Source organism: Gymnoscopelus braueri (genome assembly GCF_963280865.1).
Source record: "Gymnoscopelus braueri genome assembly, chromosome: 21".
NCBI lineage: Eukaryota > Metazoa > Chordata > Actinopteri > Myctophiformes > Myctophidae > Gymnoscopelus > Gymnoscopelus braueri.
In genome coordinates this window covers 29,066,838-29,083,188 of record NC_137623.1, presented here as the reverse complement: position 1 = coordinate 29,083,188, position 16,351 = coordinate 29,066,838, and the positions used below count along the sequence as shown (strand labels likewise).

General features: G+C 40.8%; 2 protein-coding genes across 2 annotated transcripts in view; both read right to left on the bottom strand.

Annotated features, from left to right (window-relative positions):
- Positions 1–11,287, bottom strand: part of LOC308077189 (5-oxoprolinase-like) — a 28,998-nt gene extending 17,711 nt beyond the window's left edge. The window contains exons 1-11 of the mRNA XM_080417787.1: positions 11,242–11,287; positions 9,751–9,965; positions 6,743–6,934; positions 4,905–5,019; positions 4,328–4,451; positions 3,532–3,727; positions 2,851–3,016; positions 2,438–2,576; positions 1,704–1,771; positions 1,186–1,361; positions 492–632 (exon numbers count right to left, since the gene is read on the bottom strand). Coding sequence (XP_080273913.1) covers positions 492–632; positions 1,186–1,361; positions 1,704–1,771; positions 2,438–2,576; positions 2,851–3,016; positions 3,532–3,727; positions 4,328–4,451; positions 4,905–5,019; positions 6,743–6,934; positions 9,751–9,921 — 1,488 coding nt within the window. The 5' untranslated portion in view covers positions 9,922–9,965; positions 11,242–11,287. The remainder of the gene's footprint in view (positions 1–491; positions 633–1,185; positions 1,362–1,703; positions 1,772–2,437; positions 2,577–2,850; positions 3,017–3,531; positions 3,728–4,327; positions 4,452–4,904; positions 5,020–6,742; positions 6,935–9,750; positions 9,966–11,241) is intronic.
- Positions 11,288–11,502: 215 nt separating this feature from the next.
- Positions 11,503–15,866, bottom strand: LOC308076954 (uncharacterized protein; the record flags this gene model as incomplete). Its single annotated transcript, XM_080417479.1, has 4 exons — positions 15,835–15,866; positions 14,343–14,557; positions 12,892–13,225; positions 11,503–11,540 (listed from the first exon to the last, which is right to left on the bottom strand). The coding sequence occupies exons 2-4, from the start codon at positions 14,511–14,513 to the stop codon at positions 11,503–11,505; spliced, it is 543 nt and encodes a 180-aa protein (XP_080273605.1). The 5' UTR covers positions 14,514–14,557; positions 15,835–15,866.
- Between the last annotated feature and the right edge of the window lie 485 nt (positions 15,867–16,351).

Here is a 16,351-nt window from a genome sequence, read left to right as displayed (position 1 = left end):
CTGCAGGGAGACATGGCGGGAAAGACAGGGAGAGACAGAAGATGGAGAGAGAGAGAGACACTGGGAGAGTGAGTTGAGAGCAGTGGTTTTCAAATGCTGTGACAAAAACGTTGTACCAAAAGGGGCGAGACAAGTCCACGTGTGCCTTGGGATCAAAACGTTGACGCAATAAAAATGCAGCGGAGCTTTTTGCAGCATTTCCAGTGTGCAGACTCTACTTATTTTTGTAAGGCCAGTTTTGTAACGGCAAGTATGAATTCAACCAGGACAAAGATAGATCAGTGCAGTACTGCTATTAGATGTGTAACAGTAAATCTAACTAATCGATTATAAAACATAATAATTGAATAATTGAATCAATCCCTATTTTGGGCATGTCATTATAGGCAAAACATTTCAAAACATTTAAAACATATTCAGATATATTGAAAATACAAGTTGCAGCCCTAATTGCTATTTCCAACTAAAACATCAACACCCAAACTATGTACCTGTGTCAGAGCTCTGATTGGCCTGCACATGGCCTCGTTAGCAACACGAACGAATCCCATGGCAACCTCCTCCACAGTCATCTCTGAACGGCTGCCTAGATCTCTGCTTTTGTGCGAGTGGCCAGCCCCATTGGTGTTAGCCTGAAATGAATGAATGAATTAATTAATTACTTAATCAATGACTATCATATTGCACCACATGTAAAATCTCTGAAATGAACATTGCTGCTATCCAGTACATATTTGAATTTCGTCAATGCTAAATTAACTTATTCACTGCCAATGACATCTTTTTTTTTTTTTGCACACAGAACCAGGAGATAACGTGATCCAAAGATTTACTGCGCCATTCACTTCCTGGTTAAAGTATTTGGGAAATATTCTGTATCTCGGCTCCTGTGTTTTACTATGTATTTTTTGGCGAGACATGCTATTTTCAACGGCGTATGACAAGCAAACGGGAGGTCGCGATTACTTTTTCTTTTCTTTTCACAGAAGCACAATGAAACCCTCCGTGATTAGCAACCATCAGGAGATCGATCATACTAGAGATAAATATTCTGTGACTAAAGTCGAAAAATCGCTGGCAGTCTGGGCTTTATTTATTTATTTACTCTGGCAGTGAATGAGTTAAATAAGCCATGCATCAGAAATACATCATTACAGCTATGTATTTTCTAACACATTTTGGTACCTGTGATTGTTTAGAAGACAGGAAGTGGTTGATCTCCTGGGTAAGAAGGCGGAAGTGCTTCATGGTTTCCTCCAGTGACAGGGGTTCATTCTCTCCGGGCCCAAAGATTCGAGGGAAGAAGGAAGGGAGAAGCCTCCCCAGGGCTAAGTTAGCATCTGTCACAGTCAGAGGGCCACCTAGAAATATCATGCACAAAAACAACTTTATGTCATGATGGAACTAGAGTTCGAGACAGATTAGAAATTGAATCTTGAGTTATAGGCCGGTTTGAAGCCTTTCTCTAGCAAGACCAGATTCTAAATGTTCATTGATTTTAATCTGACAAAGTGGTAGAAATTAACCACCCCAAGAGCGTACAAATTTGTACACTCTCAGAGTTATGGGGGTCTGTGGCCGTACCAAACTGGGGGTCCTTCAAATGAAAAGAAGTTAATACAAGCAAAGAAGCATTGATAGGAGAAGGAAACAGTGTGACACAAACAAAGGAGAGTGTGAGGAAGTGAGAGAAGATCTGTCACCTTTTCTGTAGCAGGCAGGACCAGGATGAGCACCTGCAGACTCTGGGCCCACCACAAACAACCCAGACCTGAAACACAGCAAACACAATGAGAGAGTGTGAGAGAGATTGTGTGAACTTTTTTTTGTAAAGTGCATTAGCCAAGTGCCTTAATTATTAATTAAATAATTAATTATTTTGGGGAAATTACTCATCACGTTCATGCAATGTAAATGTAGTAGGCCTACTTTATTATTTTCTAACACTGAGAACCATACATGTTGATGAGCAAAAAGTTGAGTGGGGTGTTTCTTTAATGGATTCGCTGAGCTGAAAATACCACATGTGGGATATCTCCAAAAGTAGTTCTAAGTCCTAAGACAGCTCAACATTTGTAAGTTGAAATAGAGTCTGTAAGTTAAAGCATGTTGAAGTAACATGACTGCAAACAGGCAAAAAGAAAAAAGCTTAAAATTAAATAAAACAGATTATTTCAAAGTAAAAATCTCAAGCGTGCATGTCCACAGTAAGGTTGTATTGTTTAATTGTGAATCAAGTTTCTAGGTGAAAGTATGAAGGAGTAGGGAGGTGCCAAAGTTTTACCACTTAAGTTTCAAATGTTTAATATCTCAAAAACTACAAAACATTTCAAAGTTAAAAGTTCAAGCATTTGGCAGTGCTGTATACCCACTGAGGCCTTGACCAACAAGTTGACCTTGGTAGGTTGACCCTCATCATCATCCCTCTTGCACTAACCTGAAGAAGAGGCGTGAACCTCCGCCAGCAGCCACAGTGTTGATGTCCAGCTGGGGGGCTTGCAGTGTCACCCCTGCTGTGGTGGCCTCAAACACGTGCTCATACTGGCCCGCGTAGCGACTCACGTCGGTGGAAGTGCCTGGGGGCGAACCAGAGAGTCAGGGAAAAGGAATATCTGAACTTTGATAGCAAAATCTATACCTATATTACATATAAAAGTCTTTTGAACCTTTTTCTAAATAACCATACTTTAAATATCTACAACTATTCTTTGAAGGATACTGGTTAAGTTTAATTTGTAACAGTCCATGCTGAGTATTGTGGGGTTTTGGGGCAGTCAAGGTTCAAATTATATTCATATACGGGTGTTCTGTGCGTGTAATAATATCCCTCCGATACGTTGTTTTTCTTACCACCCATGTCGAAGCCGATGACAGGCCTCTTGTTCGTCTGGCTGTAGGAGGTGATTGCATAACCCACCACGCCCCCTGCTGGGCCGGAGAGGACGGCCCGAGAGCCGCAGAACTGATCCATGGGAGTCAGCCCCCCGTCGGACTGCATGAAGAGCACATCAACATCCTGGGAGGAGGAGAGAAGGGGGGAGAGAGGTGGTTATTTCACTGCAAAGAGAAGGCTGCCGTGTGTTAAGTGGTGGGATGGGTGGGCTGCATGCATTTTCAGAGCGTGTTCATTTTGATGGTGTACTGGTGCAATGGTGTACTTTAAGTTCCTATTTATCGGTATAACATTTTTGTTTACATTAATCTTTTTAATATTAATATTATCACTAAAATCGTAGTGTTTTGCCAATTATATGGGGGTCCACTTGCAATATCATCACAGCCCAACACAAATATAATGAATATAATTATGTCACTTTTTATCTGTGTTGAAATGCACCATTTTATATAGGCTGGAGATTTTCAAGCACACAGTGTTATTTCCGCTATTTAAATGTCCTCCTCGCAACAGAATGATATGATTCAGGTTCAAATATAATGTAGACGAAGTCGCCCTGCCCTCTAAGATATGAATGGGTTTGCTGGTAGGTGGTAACGCAGACATATCTCCATAAAAACACACAGCACACACACCTTCAGGGCACCCTTGAAGCCGGAGGAGAAGCCTTTCAAGTACTGCCGGATCTTTGGGGTGAGATAGGCGTCGGCACACACCGTGTAGCCACGTGGCACTGCCCGCACCATGGGCATGACCTCACTGGACAGAGACACCTGGGTGAACCCCAGGCGACGTGCCAGGGAACCCACTGCTTTCTCATGGGTAGACCACCTGAGAGAGAGAGAGAGAGAGAGCGAGAGAGAGAGAGAGAGAGAGAGAGAGAGAGAGAGAGAGAGAGAGAGAGAGAGAGAGAGAGAGAGAGAGAGAGAGAGAGAGAGAGAGAGAGAGAGAGAGAGAGAGACAACAGAAAACAGGAGAGGGGTGAGAGACAAAGTGAAGACATAGCACATGGGGGGAAGCAGACATGATTATGTTGAGTCTGAGCAGCTGTTACAGTATGTAACTCCATTGCTGACTTACAGACAGCGCTGTGTGTCAGAGGTATTGTTTATCTTTTAAAGATGCGTAAGAGTGTAAAATGTGTCCATCAGAGGACCGGTGGTTCTCAAGGTGTGGTCTGGGGACCCCCGGGATCTTTGAGGGGGTCCCCAGCAACATGAGCAGCAGGTGAAACGCTTAAGTCCTATTTTAATTTTCAGCTATTAAAAAATAGCGGATTTACAAATACGTCGCAATGTAATGTGTTGTGAGCTTGTAGATCACCTATTTTCAAAAAAGTTTTAGAAATGTTGGCAGAATTGGCCCAAGAATTAAGGAAATCATCATGATTAAAGTGACTCTATGAGAAAGGTGCATATGACATGTACTGACGTGTATGAGTGCAGCAGCAGAACAGCCACACTAGTGATGCCACGCGACAGAACTCCTCTCAAGTCTTCCTCAACCTGCTCCAAATCCAACTCCCTCCACACCTCCAGAGAATCCCCTGTACTGCCTGAGGACCAACAGTATGTGTGTGTGTGTACACATTAGAGAGAAAAAACAGTGAAACCAGTAGAGAAAAACAAACAAACATTTTGGCCTTATGTGGTACACGCTTGGTGATCCATGGTGCGTATGTCAATGTTTTAATTTATTTTACAGATTTTTTATTTGACAGAGTTGGTAACTTTTCATCTGTATCATCTGTGGTGTGACCCTATGATAGAGGCCTTAACACTGTTAAGTTTCCTGTTTGTGACATCATGCATGTATGTAGTGGCGTGAGCTGTGATTAGTATATCTGTGTTGGGGACATAAATACAGCCATATCCTGTTTTAAACGGCTCAGCCTTCAGGCGCACTGTAAAAAACGCTAAACCCACAGAGACTGGGTAATGCCTCAAGTTGGATCATAACCACTAAAGAAACATACACCATTTAATTTCACATAGTTTGATTGTGATACCTGTGACAATGCGTTTGGGCTCCTTCCTGGGCAGCTGGCAGCCATCTTGTCTGAGGACGACTCGCTCGTCCACCTCAATGACCTCATCATACAGAACATCAGGCATTGACACTTCCTGTTTGAGCACGCAAACACACACAGTGCAAAAAACTTGATTTATCCCTTAGAAATTCCTGAGGCAGGCAAAGTAACAAAAGCACACGATGCATGACAATAGCGGTAGGAAGTGTTGCCTATCTAAAAAAGATGTGCATTATAAGCTGTCATGCACCAAAAATTGCAGTTCTACAAGCTCACAACAAGTCACAGCGTATAATTGATATATAATTGAAGTACAGTACGGTATAAATCAGGCATTAGTCTGTCAATATTAAACAATCATGAGTTCTTTCATCTTGTGTGTGTGTGTGTGTGTGTGTGTGTGTGTGTGTGTGTGTGTGTGTGTGTGTGTGTGTGTGTGTGTGTGTGTGTGTGTGTGTGTGTGTGTGTGTGTGTCCAGGGAAAACTCCACTACCCCATAGATAAGGATAAGATAGTTTATCTCTAATGCTTCAATGACTGGTGTTTACCACCACTTATCTCTCATAGTAATAAAAAGCAGTAGCAATTATTATCTTGTGTCAGACCCTCAAACTAATGACGAGACTGTACTGTAGGCCTAAATGAACCATTTATGAGGGTTAGCATTAATTTGTTTGACAATTGGTTTTAAACATGTTAAGGTATTACAGCATTATAAGAGGAGGATTATAACTATGCATTTCAGAGATCAGTGTAAGAATACTGGATTTCACTTATTTTCGGTTGCCTTGCATAAGAATCAGGGGTGTGTGTGGCCTAGGATTGATAAGTGACCAGTAAAATCACTAATGGAACACTGGGTTGGGGGCAAACTCCAAACCTGAAGCCTCTATTCATTCCCTGAGACACAATGAGGTCCCTCATTGTGTCTCAGCTACTAAAGAATAGCATACATGATCCCAAAGCACTCCAAAACACTATGTGGCCGAAACGTGTCAGTTTCTTAACACAGTACTGTATGTGTTGCTTAAATGTATGTCCTCCAGTTTTGCCTGGCACTCAACAGCTTAAGCCTATAGGCCCAGTCCAATAATGGCACTAACAGAGCATTGTATAGTAGATTGAATTCTTCCATATAGAAATAGCTCATAACAATAGTTATTTGCGATATCAGTTTCAACACAGTGAGACATTTTCCCACTGTTGCAGACAGTGACATACTGTAGCTTGTGATACCTTGAGGGCTGAACACATTATCATAGGCAGCGATAATAATACAATGTTCAGTATTTCTAAATGTTAGGATCCATTTCCCTATTTTCGTTCAGGGAAACAGCCTAAAGAAGACATTCTCTCTCACATTACATCACGACAAGAGAGAACACTTGAACCATTTGGCTCACACAAAAGGCTTTCACATCAGGGGACTTTCATTGTTCCCTTGTCTGTAAGTCCAATTCCAAGTGAGAGGCCAATGTCAACAGAGCTCCCACCTCAGGCTACGACAGGCTACTTACTGCACTAAACAGTACCTTAAATGCATTTACAATTCATAGAAAATGTGGAAGAGTCTCATGAAATGGCTTTGGCCAGTTAACGACTTGAGCCCTATGTTATGCTTTTGTTTTTGAAGAGAAAATAGCTGATCTACAAGCGAAGCTCACAACGTATCATGATACGACGTGTTGTGAGCTTGTAGATCAACTATTTTTGCTTTTTTAAAATATATATTTAAAAGCTTTTAAAATATGATGTTATTATTATATCTTTTTATGTTTTGCCTATAACAAGTGAAGAGAGATGAAATTATTACTGACCAAATCAAACAGCTTTGGTCTGGCCTGTGTGCCAATATGCAGCAGGTCCTTGAAGCCCTTGGTGACCAGGAGGGCGGTCCTTTCTCCCTCCCTCTCCAGGAGCGCATTGGTCGCCACCGTGGTGCCCATCCTGATCCAGCCAATCAGAGAGGTGTCCACGGGCTGGTCGCGGGGGAAAACCCGCCCTGTTTCCTGTCAGCACACACACACACACACAAATATGTGAGTCCAATCCAGATAATGGCAGATGAGGAAAAATGGACAGACACATGTGAAAACATTCACATGCATATTGTGCGCTGGTGACGTTATATCTGGTTTGAATTATTTTTTATTCAAATTAGCAGCCCATTCCTTCCTAAAAAGTCTACTTTCAAACACACTTTTGATCAAATGGATTGCATGCATTAAAAAAAAGTGGTCCTCAAACTTTTTAATTTCAAGGCCCCCCGTAACTCTGAGAGTGTACGAGTGGAACCCCCTCAAGGAAACCTCAGGTGCCACGCTATGAGCTTGTAGATCTGCTATTTTTGAAAAACCCGTGAAAATTTGACAAAATGTTCGCTTTAAAAAATATATATTCAAAGATTATTTTGCACACATTTTCACGATAAAAAAAAATAGCAGATCTACAAGCTCTGCTATTTTGGAATAGCTAAAGAAATCTAAAATGGCAGAGATGCGTTCCCGGATTGAATGGGTTAAAGCAAAACAAAATTCATGACTGGAAAGCTTCGTCCAAGGCCAAGCCTAGTCTCGCGTGGCCAGACTGTTGCCTCCCACAATTTTCAAATGTTTCATACAGTCTGGGACTCGGAAGCTCTGATCATGATTAGGATATAAACCGGATGTGAAGCCTCCTCCCCACTTCCGTTTCGTCTTTACAGTCGCGCAAATTTATCCTGATATAAATACAAATCATCTAAGTATATTTATAGCTTGCTGCTTAGCAGAAATGGAAATTAAAAAATAAAATGTAAAGATATTTTAAAATATATTTTTTTCGTGAACGGAAGTGCCAGCTTCCTCTCTCGGATTTCGGGAGGTGTAGTTCCAGACTCTCTATATAGCATTCAGAGATTGTGGAATAGTTGTCTGGCGATGCGAGACTAGGCCAAGCCCCAATCTGTGATTTGTGAAACAGTGTGAAAGGTGCCCCCCCCCCCCCCACACCCACACACACACACACACACACACACACACACACACGAGTGTGTTGTGTGCACAAGTGCTGTGTTTCTTAAACCAGTGTTTCCCAACATGGGAGGGAGGGATGATCACATCGTATGAGGCCGTGTCTGTTTGGAGTTAGTCCAACATTCTAACAAATTGATTGCTTTCATGCAATCTCTGTCTGTACTGTATGTTAATCTGATATCAGTCAAACTTGTCATTTAGAATCTATTATCCAGTAACTTTAACATAGATAACTCCCACATAGTGAAGCACCGCAATAACATTATTGAGAACATTTTTACCACTTTCAACTGGGCATCCCTATTTTGGGCATGTCATTATATTGTCAAAAATAGTCAACAAATAACAATAACAATACAGTTTTACAAGGGAGCTTAAAAGACCTTTTTCTTCATAGTTTAATTGTATTTTTTATCCAGCACCCGTCGCAATTCTTTTTGGATGTGCATACACCACCTGGACTGCATCTGACTGAGAAATGTAATCCATGGGTTTGGTCAAAACCATGCCTGCAGACAGGGCCGACCCTAGCGTTTTCGTGGCCCTAAGCAAGATTTTTTTTGGTGCCCCCCCTCAAACACCCCCATTATAAAATCATTATGTCATGAGATAAAACATGTTTTATTGAAAATTGAAATAATAACGCTAGTTGTTGGATAGGAAATACATGGCAAAATTACAATATGAAAGTCACTTTTTTTCTTCTTTTTTTCTAGTGGTTGTGGTCCTAAGCGACCGCTTATATTGCTTATAGCAGCGGCCGGCCCTGCCTGCAGAGACAGTGGAGTTTATCCGTGTGTATAGTAGGGACCAAAACACAGAGTGGGAAAGTACACTGATGCTGCCTGCCCCAAGTCGGAAAAAGTTGTCAACGATGAATGCTAAAGTGATAATCAATATCTATACTTGCAATATAGCCATAACTATGTTATAAATGGCATTAGGTATGTGGTGGCTCCACTCAAAACCAACCGATCATACCTGCACGGACACGTGCAGACAAGTTGCGTGTGTGTGCACGCGTGCACACACACGCTTGCGCACACGCACACACACACAGTCACACACACACAGTCACACTTTAACAAGTAAATACGAAAGTATGATTATGCATGCACACTGACAAACACACACGCATACTCAAAATCCACTGGCCTCCTATCTTTCTCATAAGGTGTTTGCACTCTCTATTCATGACCTTGCCATGCATAGCATTTTTATGAAGATACTTTGTTAAAGGTACTTCATGCACTTTAAACACTTAAGAATGTTATGAACTGGAATACAGATTAAATAAATACATTGGACAAGTTCTGTTTAATCTGTATATTTTCTTTTTGGCTGCAACATATAGGCTACAGTAGATACAGTAGGGCAGTGGTACTCGAACTCGAACTTCAAGGACCTTGAGGTCTTGAATCTTGAAGTGACTGGTATGTGATCTTTTGGTATTTTCAAAGTAGTCACTTAAAATGTCATAAAAAAACTAGAGGGTGACAAAAAGCTGAAGCCCAATTTCAAAAACCTTTTTGAAATAGTTTTTTTAAATAAAGAAAATAATTAAAATGGCATTTTTAAAACATTTCCCCCCATTTCTGTCTGTGATGACATGGCCAAAAGGCCAGTTGGCAAGAACTAAACATTTTCAGATGGGGGGTTCGCAGCCAAATATATATCGGTAGTTATAACGTTTGATAACTACCGATTTAGAAGGCATTTGTAGAATTGGACTTAATAGGTTAAATGTGAAAGCTAAGGGGTGGCAATTGCCATCGCCTGGAAGCCCAAATGACACCCCTGTCCCTCCCTACCTGCTCCAGAACTCTGCGGATCCCCTCTGTGGGGGCGTCCCTGTAGTTCTGAGGGTCCCGGGACAGCAGTTTCAGAACTCTCTCCCGACCATCTGGCAGCCTGGCGAACACATCGGTGAACGTGCCACCACGGTCTATGGCAAAGTCAAATTTCCCTTTGGTCTCAGCCATATTATGGAACAGAGAAAAAAAGCTGTTCCTGAGTCTGTGAAGTTCTGAAACATGAAAGAGACAGAGAGGTAAATTATAGTGACTGTCTCCACTCCTTCAAAGAGACAATGCTGATCAAACATACATTATTGACAAATAATCAAACTCCCTCAGTCATCAACACTGCTAATGCATAGGCGAACCTTCAAGAAATTCTTATATATTTGTTCTTCAGTCACTGTTTACGCATTATAGTTATATTTTACATGACTACAAGCTAAACTGGCCTATGTATCTTTAAAGCTTCACATTTTCCTTCACTGACTTCTTTGCTTTTGGCTGAATCAGTGGTGGAAAGTATCTTATTACATTTACTCAAGTAATAATAATAATAAAACTTTATTTACATAGCACCTCTCAAAACTGGTGCAGAAAAAAAATTAGGAATGCACAGTACTGTACTTAAGTACAATTTTGAGGTACTTTTACTTTACTGGAGCATTTCCAATTTTAAGTACTTTTACTTCTACTTCACTACATCTCAGAGGCAAATATTGTACGCAATGCATTGTGAGATTGTAGATCTGCTATTTTCAAAAGATTGTAATACATTTTATACATTTGAAAACTGGGACATTCTGCATAATGAGTACTTTCTACTTTTGATACTTTAAGTATATTTTGATACCAATACTTTTGTACTTTTTTGTATTTTTTTTTACTTGTAACATAGTATTTCTTTCTACATTGCAGTATTGATACGTTTACTTATTACTTAAGAGTACTTTGTCCACCACTGACTACAAGCTAAACTGGCATATGTATCTTTAAAGCTTCACATTTTCCTTCACTGACTTCTTTGCTTTTGGCCGAAATGACCTGCGACAGCTGTATGTGAACCTAGAGAAGTATAATAGACCCCTTAACGGACGTCACACTGGTTGCAAGCGTCATACTGGTTGCAAATGAAACCCATTCTGTCAGGTCTCGCTAAGGCGCGCAGCACTAGCCAACACACAAGAGGGGGAAACAACAGGTTGAGAATTGATTGCATTCAGTTGCAATGTTGGTAAACAAATAATTGGTATATAATAAGTAGCCTATGGCTCCCAAACAGTAGAGCTACGACATTACAACTACACTGTTGAGAGCTCACAGCCTTTTACAGATCTGCATGCATGTTTCCAACGTTTAGTTCCTGCTGTGCAGGTAGGCTGGCTATGCCTAAGTAGTAGTCAATGCAATGTCCTCTGCACAGTGTGCACCTCATGCCGAACAGCTACAGCGACAGACAGACTATAATAATGGTTGCGTCAGGCTGGCATCTGCTAGCCTTCTTACCTTCTCTGTTGCAGCGCGTTGAGAGATCTGGTAATCTGTACAATGTGTTCACTACACTTCACACATAGACTGAGTAATCCTCTTCTCTCAGTCCCTCCCCCTTTACAGCAACCCTGGCAGCAGGAGTATTTTATTTACTCCACTGCGCCCTCTACAGAGCTGGTCAATATATATATATTTGTTTTAACATTGACCAGATCTGTAGAGGGCGCAGTGGAGTAAATACAATCATTTCCGTCTGGTGGACATGCAAAAAGTGTATTATACAGAGAGGGTGAGGTCCTGAAATGCTTCCCACCCTGGAGAATAGACTTTCATCAACACAAAACAGCCTTTGTTTCCGTGAGTAGCGAAATAGTTTTGTTTATTTCTTTTACTAAAGATGGAGACCTCGCACGGCAGTGGAATTTTCGGTCTATGGGAATAGCAGCGCGCCTGGCAGGGCGTTAGAGAGAACTCACTACAAGTTGTAGTGACCTTTTCGCACCTTTTACAAAGCTAAAAGCTGCCTACTCCTGCATAAGGGCCGGATCTAGGCATAGGCAAGGGGGGACAATGCCCCCCAAAATGCCCTGACTGCCCCACCCAAAAAAAATTATATATATTTGGGGGGGGGGGGCTTGTGAAAGTTAAATTTATGGTGTGTGTGATATGAAATGTGAGCTTACCATAATCAAAGTAATCATATTCCATCATGCATCATTGCACAATTCAAATAATTCTCAGCCCTGATTTGCCATGGACAGTGTTGCCAAATATTGCGAGAGAAAGAAGCCTAGGAAAACAAGCCCAAAAGAAGCATTCAGTATTTCCTATTGCCCCCTAATTAAAAATGTCTGTATCCGGCCCTCCAAGTGACACGTCTGACATGTAGTCTGTAGGAGGTCCTAAGGAGTCCAAAAGAGAATGGATCCTGGGATTCATGAATTAAATTACAGAGGTGAGTAAATAAGTGCATGTACTCAAGTACTGTACTTAAGTACAATGCAGTACATGCACTGTGGAGCTCTCTGTCTCTGTCACATGAAATACAATAAATTGTATTGATTGATTGATTGATTGAATAGCCTACCACCAGTGATGGAAGGAGTACTCGAACATGTTTTACTAGAAATTTGGATAAAATCTGAAGGAGTAATATCAAAAAATGTGTTTTACATATAAGCCAGTCTACTGCTGGCGCTATAAAACACACACGCGCAAGCACGCACGTACGGACAGATGGATGGACAGATGGACAGGGTGCAAAACCGCCAGTCTTCGGCCTGGAGGAGACAATAAGCATGTTACTGCAACTTGCAGTAACATGCTTATTGTCTCCACTATAGGCCGTAGAACCCCCAAGCCATATAGCTTCTGCATGTTATGCTTGCAGACGGCTTGGGGTTCTAGGCCCATATATGGGGCATTTGATTGATTGATTGAATACTTTATTAACATTTTGCAAAAAAAAAGCTATGGCTCGTTTCTATTGGGGTCCATGTGTTTACTATTCAATTCATCGAAACATTTAATGACAGACAAATCTACAATACTATGCAAAAAACATCATATAAACGAGTAGTAATTAAAAAGAAAAATATGTACAGTGAACAGTTTGGGGGGGGGGGGGTGAAGGTGATTTATGGTGATAGGCTTTGGAATTTTTACAGGGGCCAGTTCCTAGAGCGGTTTTGAAGGAGAGTAAGGATTCACACTTTGTTATGACTGTTGGTAGGGCATTCCACATTTTGGTGGCATAGCAGTAGAACAAATTTAACACCTTGTTTGAGCCAAATCTGGGTTGAGCGTGATTTGTGGAACTCTCTCTGGTGTTGTGTTTGTGGACGTCTTTGACATTTTTGAAGTTTGACAGGTACATGGGTGTCTTTGTGTTTGAGGTGTAGTGTATCTCGTAGACCAGGTCCATTGCAAGTTGCTGTACTCTGTCCTGAGCCATCCCACCTGTGGTATGTCCTGTGGTATGTGGTATGTCCTGAAAAGCCTGTGTTTGAAAACACAATCAATTTAAGAGAGTGGACACTATGGCTGAAAAGTTACTTTGTAATAATGATAGACTTTTGTAAGATGAGAGCTTTGAACAGGGGCAAAACATTTCTACCAGTCTCTGGAGCTGGTAACACAGCTGAGTTGTGGAGGCAATATTACTCTGCTTTATTTAATTGTGTTAAACAATTGTGTTTACAAGTAATTAATATTGCAAATAGTAATACATTGGGAATCACAACCAATGAGGTCTGGCAAGTAGTTTAATACAAAGCTATCTAATAAATACAAAAAAGTGGTTCAGACCAAATCACTACAGAGCACCTCAACTTTGCTAGCCCAAATGTTTGTCTTGTCATTTGTTCTACTGGTTATATCATGGTACTGTATGTTGCCAGTTGTCTGTTACTTGTGTTCCTGTCATCAAGGTCCAAGCTGGCATGGCTGAGATTCTGGATAATTATACTGTAGGCCAATTGCACTAGCCAATGTGGTATCTAAAGTCCTGGAAAGGATTCTCTTATAGTTTATGTGAATATATTGATGACTTATGCACTTTAAACACTTAAGAATGTTATGAACTGGAATACAGATTAAATAAATACATTGGACAAGTTCTGTTTAATCTGTATATTTTCTTTTTGGCTGCAACATATAGGCTACAGTAGATACAGTAGGGCAGTGGTACTCGAACTCGAACTTCAAGGACCTTGAGGTCTTGAATCTTGAAGTGACTGGTATGTGATCTTTTGGTATTTTCAAAGTAGTCACTTAAAATGTCATAAAAAAACTAGAGGGTGACAAAAAGCTGAAGCCCAATTTCAAAAACCTTTTTGAAATAGTTTTTTTAAATAAAGAAAATAATTAAAATGGCATTTTTAAAACATTTCCCCCCATTTCTGTCTGTGATGACATGGCCAAAAGGCCAGTTGGCAAGAACTAAACATTTTCAGATGGGGGGTTCGCAGCCAAATATATATCGGTAGTTATAACGTTTGATAACTACCGATTTAGAAGGCATTTGTAGAATTGGACTTAATAGGTTAAATGTGAAAGCTAAGGGGTGGCAATTGCCATCGCCTGGAAGCCCAAATGACACCCCTGTCCCTCCCTACCTGCTCCAGAACTCTGCGGATCCCCTCTGTGGGGGCGTCCCTGTAGTTCTGAGGGTCCCGGGACAGCAGTTTCAGAACTCTCTCCCGACCATCTGGCAGCCTGGCGAACACATCGGTGAACGTGCCACCACGGTCTATGGCAAAGTCAAATTTCCCTTTGGTCTCAGCCATATTATGGAACAGAGAAAAAAAGCTGTTCCTGAGTCTGTGAAGTTCTGAAACATGAAAGAGACAGAGAGGTAAATTATAGTGACTGTCTCCACTCCTTCAAAGAGACAATGCTGATCAAACATACATTATTGACAAATAATCAAACTCCCTCAGTCATCAACACTGCTAATGCATAGGCGAACCTTCAAGAAATTCTTATATATTTGTTCTTCAGTCACTGTTTACGCATTATAGTTATATTTTACATGACTACAAGCTAAACTGGCCTATGTATCTTTAAAGCTTCACATTTTCCTTCACTGACTTCTTTGCTTTTGGCTGAATCAGTGGTGGAAAGTATCTTATTACATTTACTCAAGTAATAATAATAATAAAACTTTATTTACATAGCACCTCTCAAAACTGGTGCAGAAAAAAAATTAGGAATGCACAGTACTGTACTTAAGTACAATTTTGAGGTACTTTTACTTTACTGGAGCATTTCCAATTTTAAGTACTTTTACTTCTACTTCACTACATCTCAGAGGCAAATATTGTACGCAATGCATTGTGAGATTGTAGATCTGCTATTTTCAAAAGATTGTAATACATTTTATACATTTGAAAACTGGGACATTCTGCATAATGAGTACTTTCTACTTTTGATACTTAAAGTATATTTTGATACCAATACTTTTGTACTTTTTTTGTATTTTTTTTTACTTGTAACATAGTATTTCTTTCTACATTGCAGTATTGATACGTTTACTTATTACTTAAGAGTACTTTGTCCACCACTGACTACAAGCTAAACTGGCATATGTATCTTTAAAGCTTCACATTTTCCTTCACTGACTTCTTTGCTTTTGGCCGAAATGACCTGCGACAGCTGTATGTGAACCTAGAGAAGTATAATAGACCCCTTAACGGACGTCACACTGGTTGCAAGCGTCATACTGGTTGCAAATGAAACCCATTCTGTCAGGTCTCGCTAAGGCGCGCAGCACTAGCCAACACACAAGAGGGGGAAACAACAGGTTGAGAATTGATTGCATTCAGTTGCAATGTTGGTAAACAAATAATTGGTATATAATAAGTAGCCTATGGCTCCCAAACAGTAGAGCTACGACATTACAACTACACTGTTGAGAGCTCACAGCCTTTTACAGATCTGCATGCATGTTTCCAACGTTTAGTTCCTGCTGTGCAGGTAGGCTGGCTATGCCTAAGTAGTAGTCAATGCAATGTCCTCTGCACAGTGTGCACCTCATGCCGAACAGCTACAGCGACAGACAGACTATAATAATGGTTGCGTCAGGCTGGCATCTGCTAGCCTTCTTACCTTCTCTGTTGCAGCGCGTTGAGAGATCTGGTAATCTGTACAATGTGTTCACTACACTTCACACATAGACTGAGTAATCCTCTTCTCTCAGTCCCTCCCCCTTTACAGCAACCCTGGCAGCAGGAGTATTTTATTTACTCCACTGCGCCCTCTACAGAGCTGGTCAATATATATATATTTGTTTTAACATTGACCAGATCTGTAGAGGGCGCAGTGGAGTAAATACAATCATTTCCGTCTGGTGGACATGCAAAAAGTGTATTATACAGAGAGGGTGAGGTCCTGAAATGCTTCCCACCCTGGAGAATAGACTTTCATCAACACAAAACAGCCTTTGTTTCCGTGAGTAGCGAAATAGTTTTGTTTATTTCTTTTACTAAAGATGGAGACCTCGCACGGCAGTGGAATTTTCGGTCTATGGGAATAGCAGCGCGCCTGGCAGGGCGTTAAGGTCCTTGCACACTGGTGCGTCTTTTCGTTGCGTTTTATTTTTTTTCATTGTTTTTTCAATTTTTTT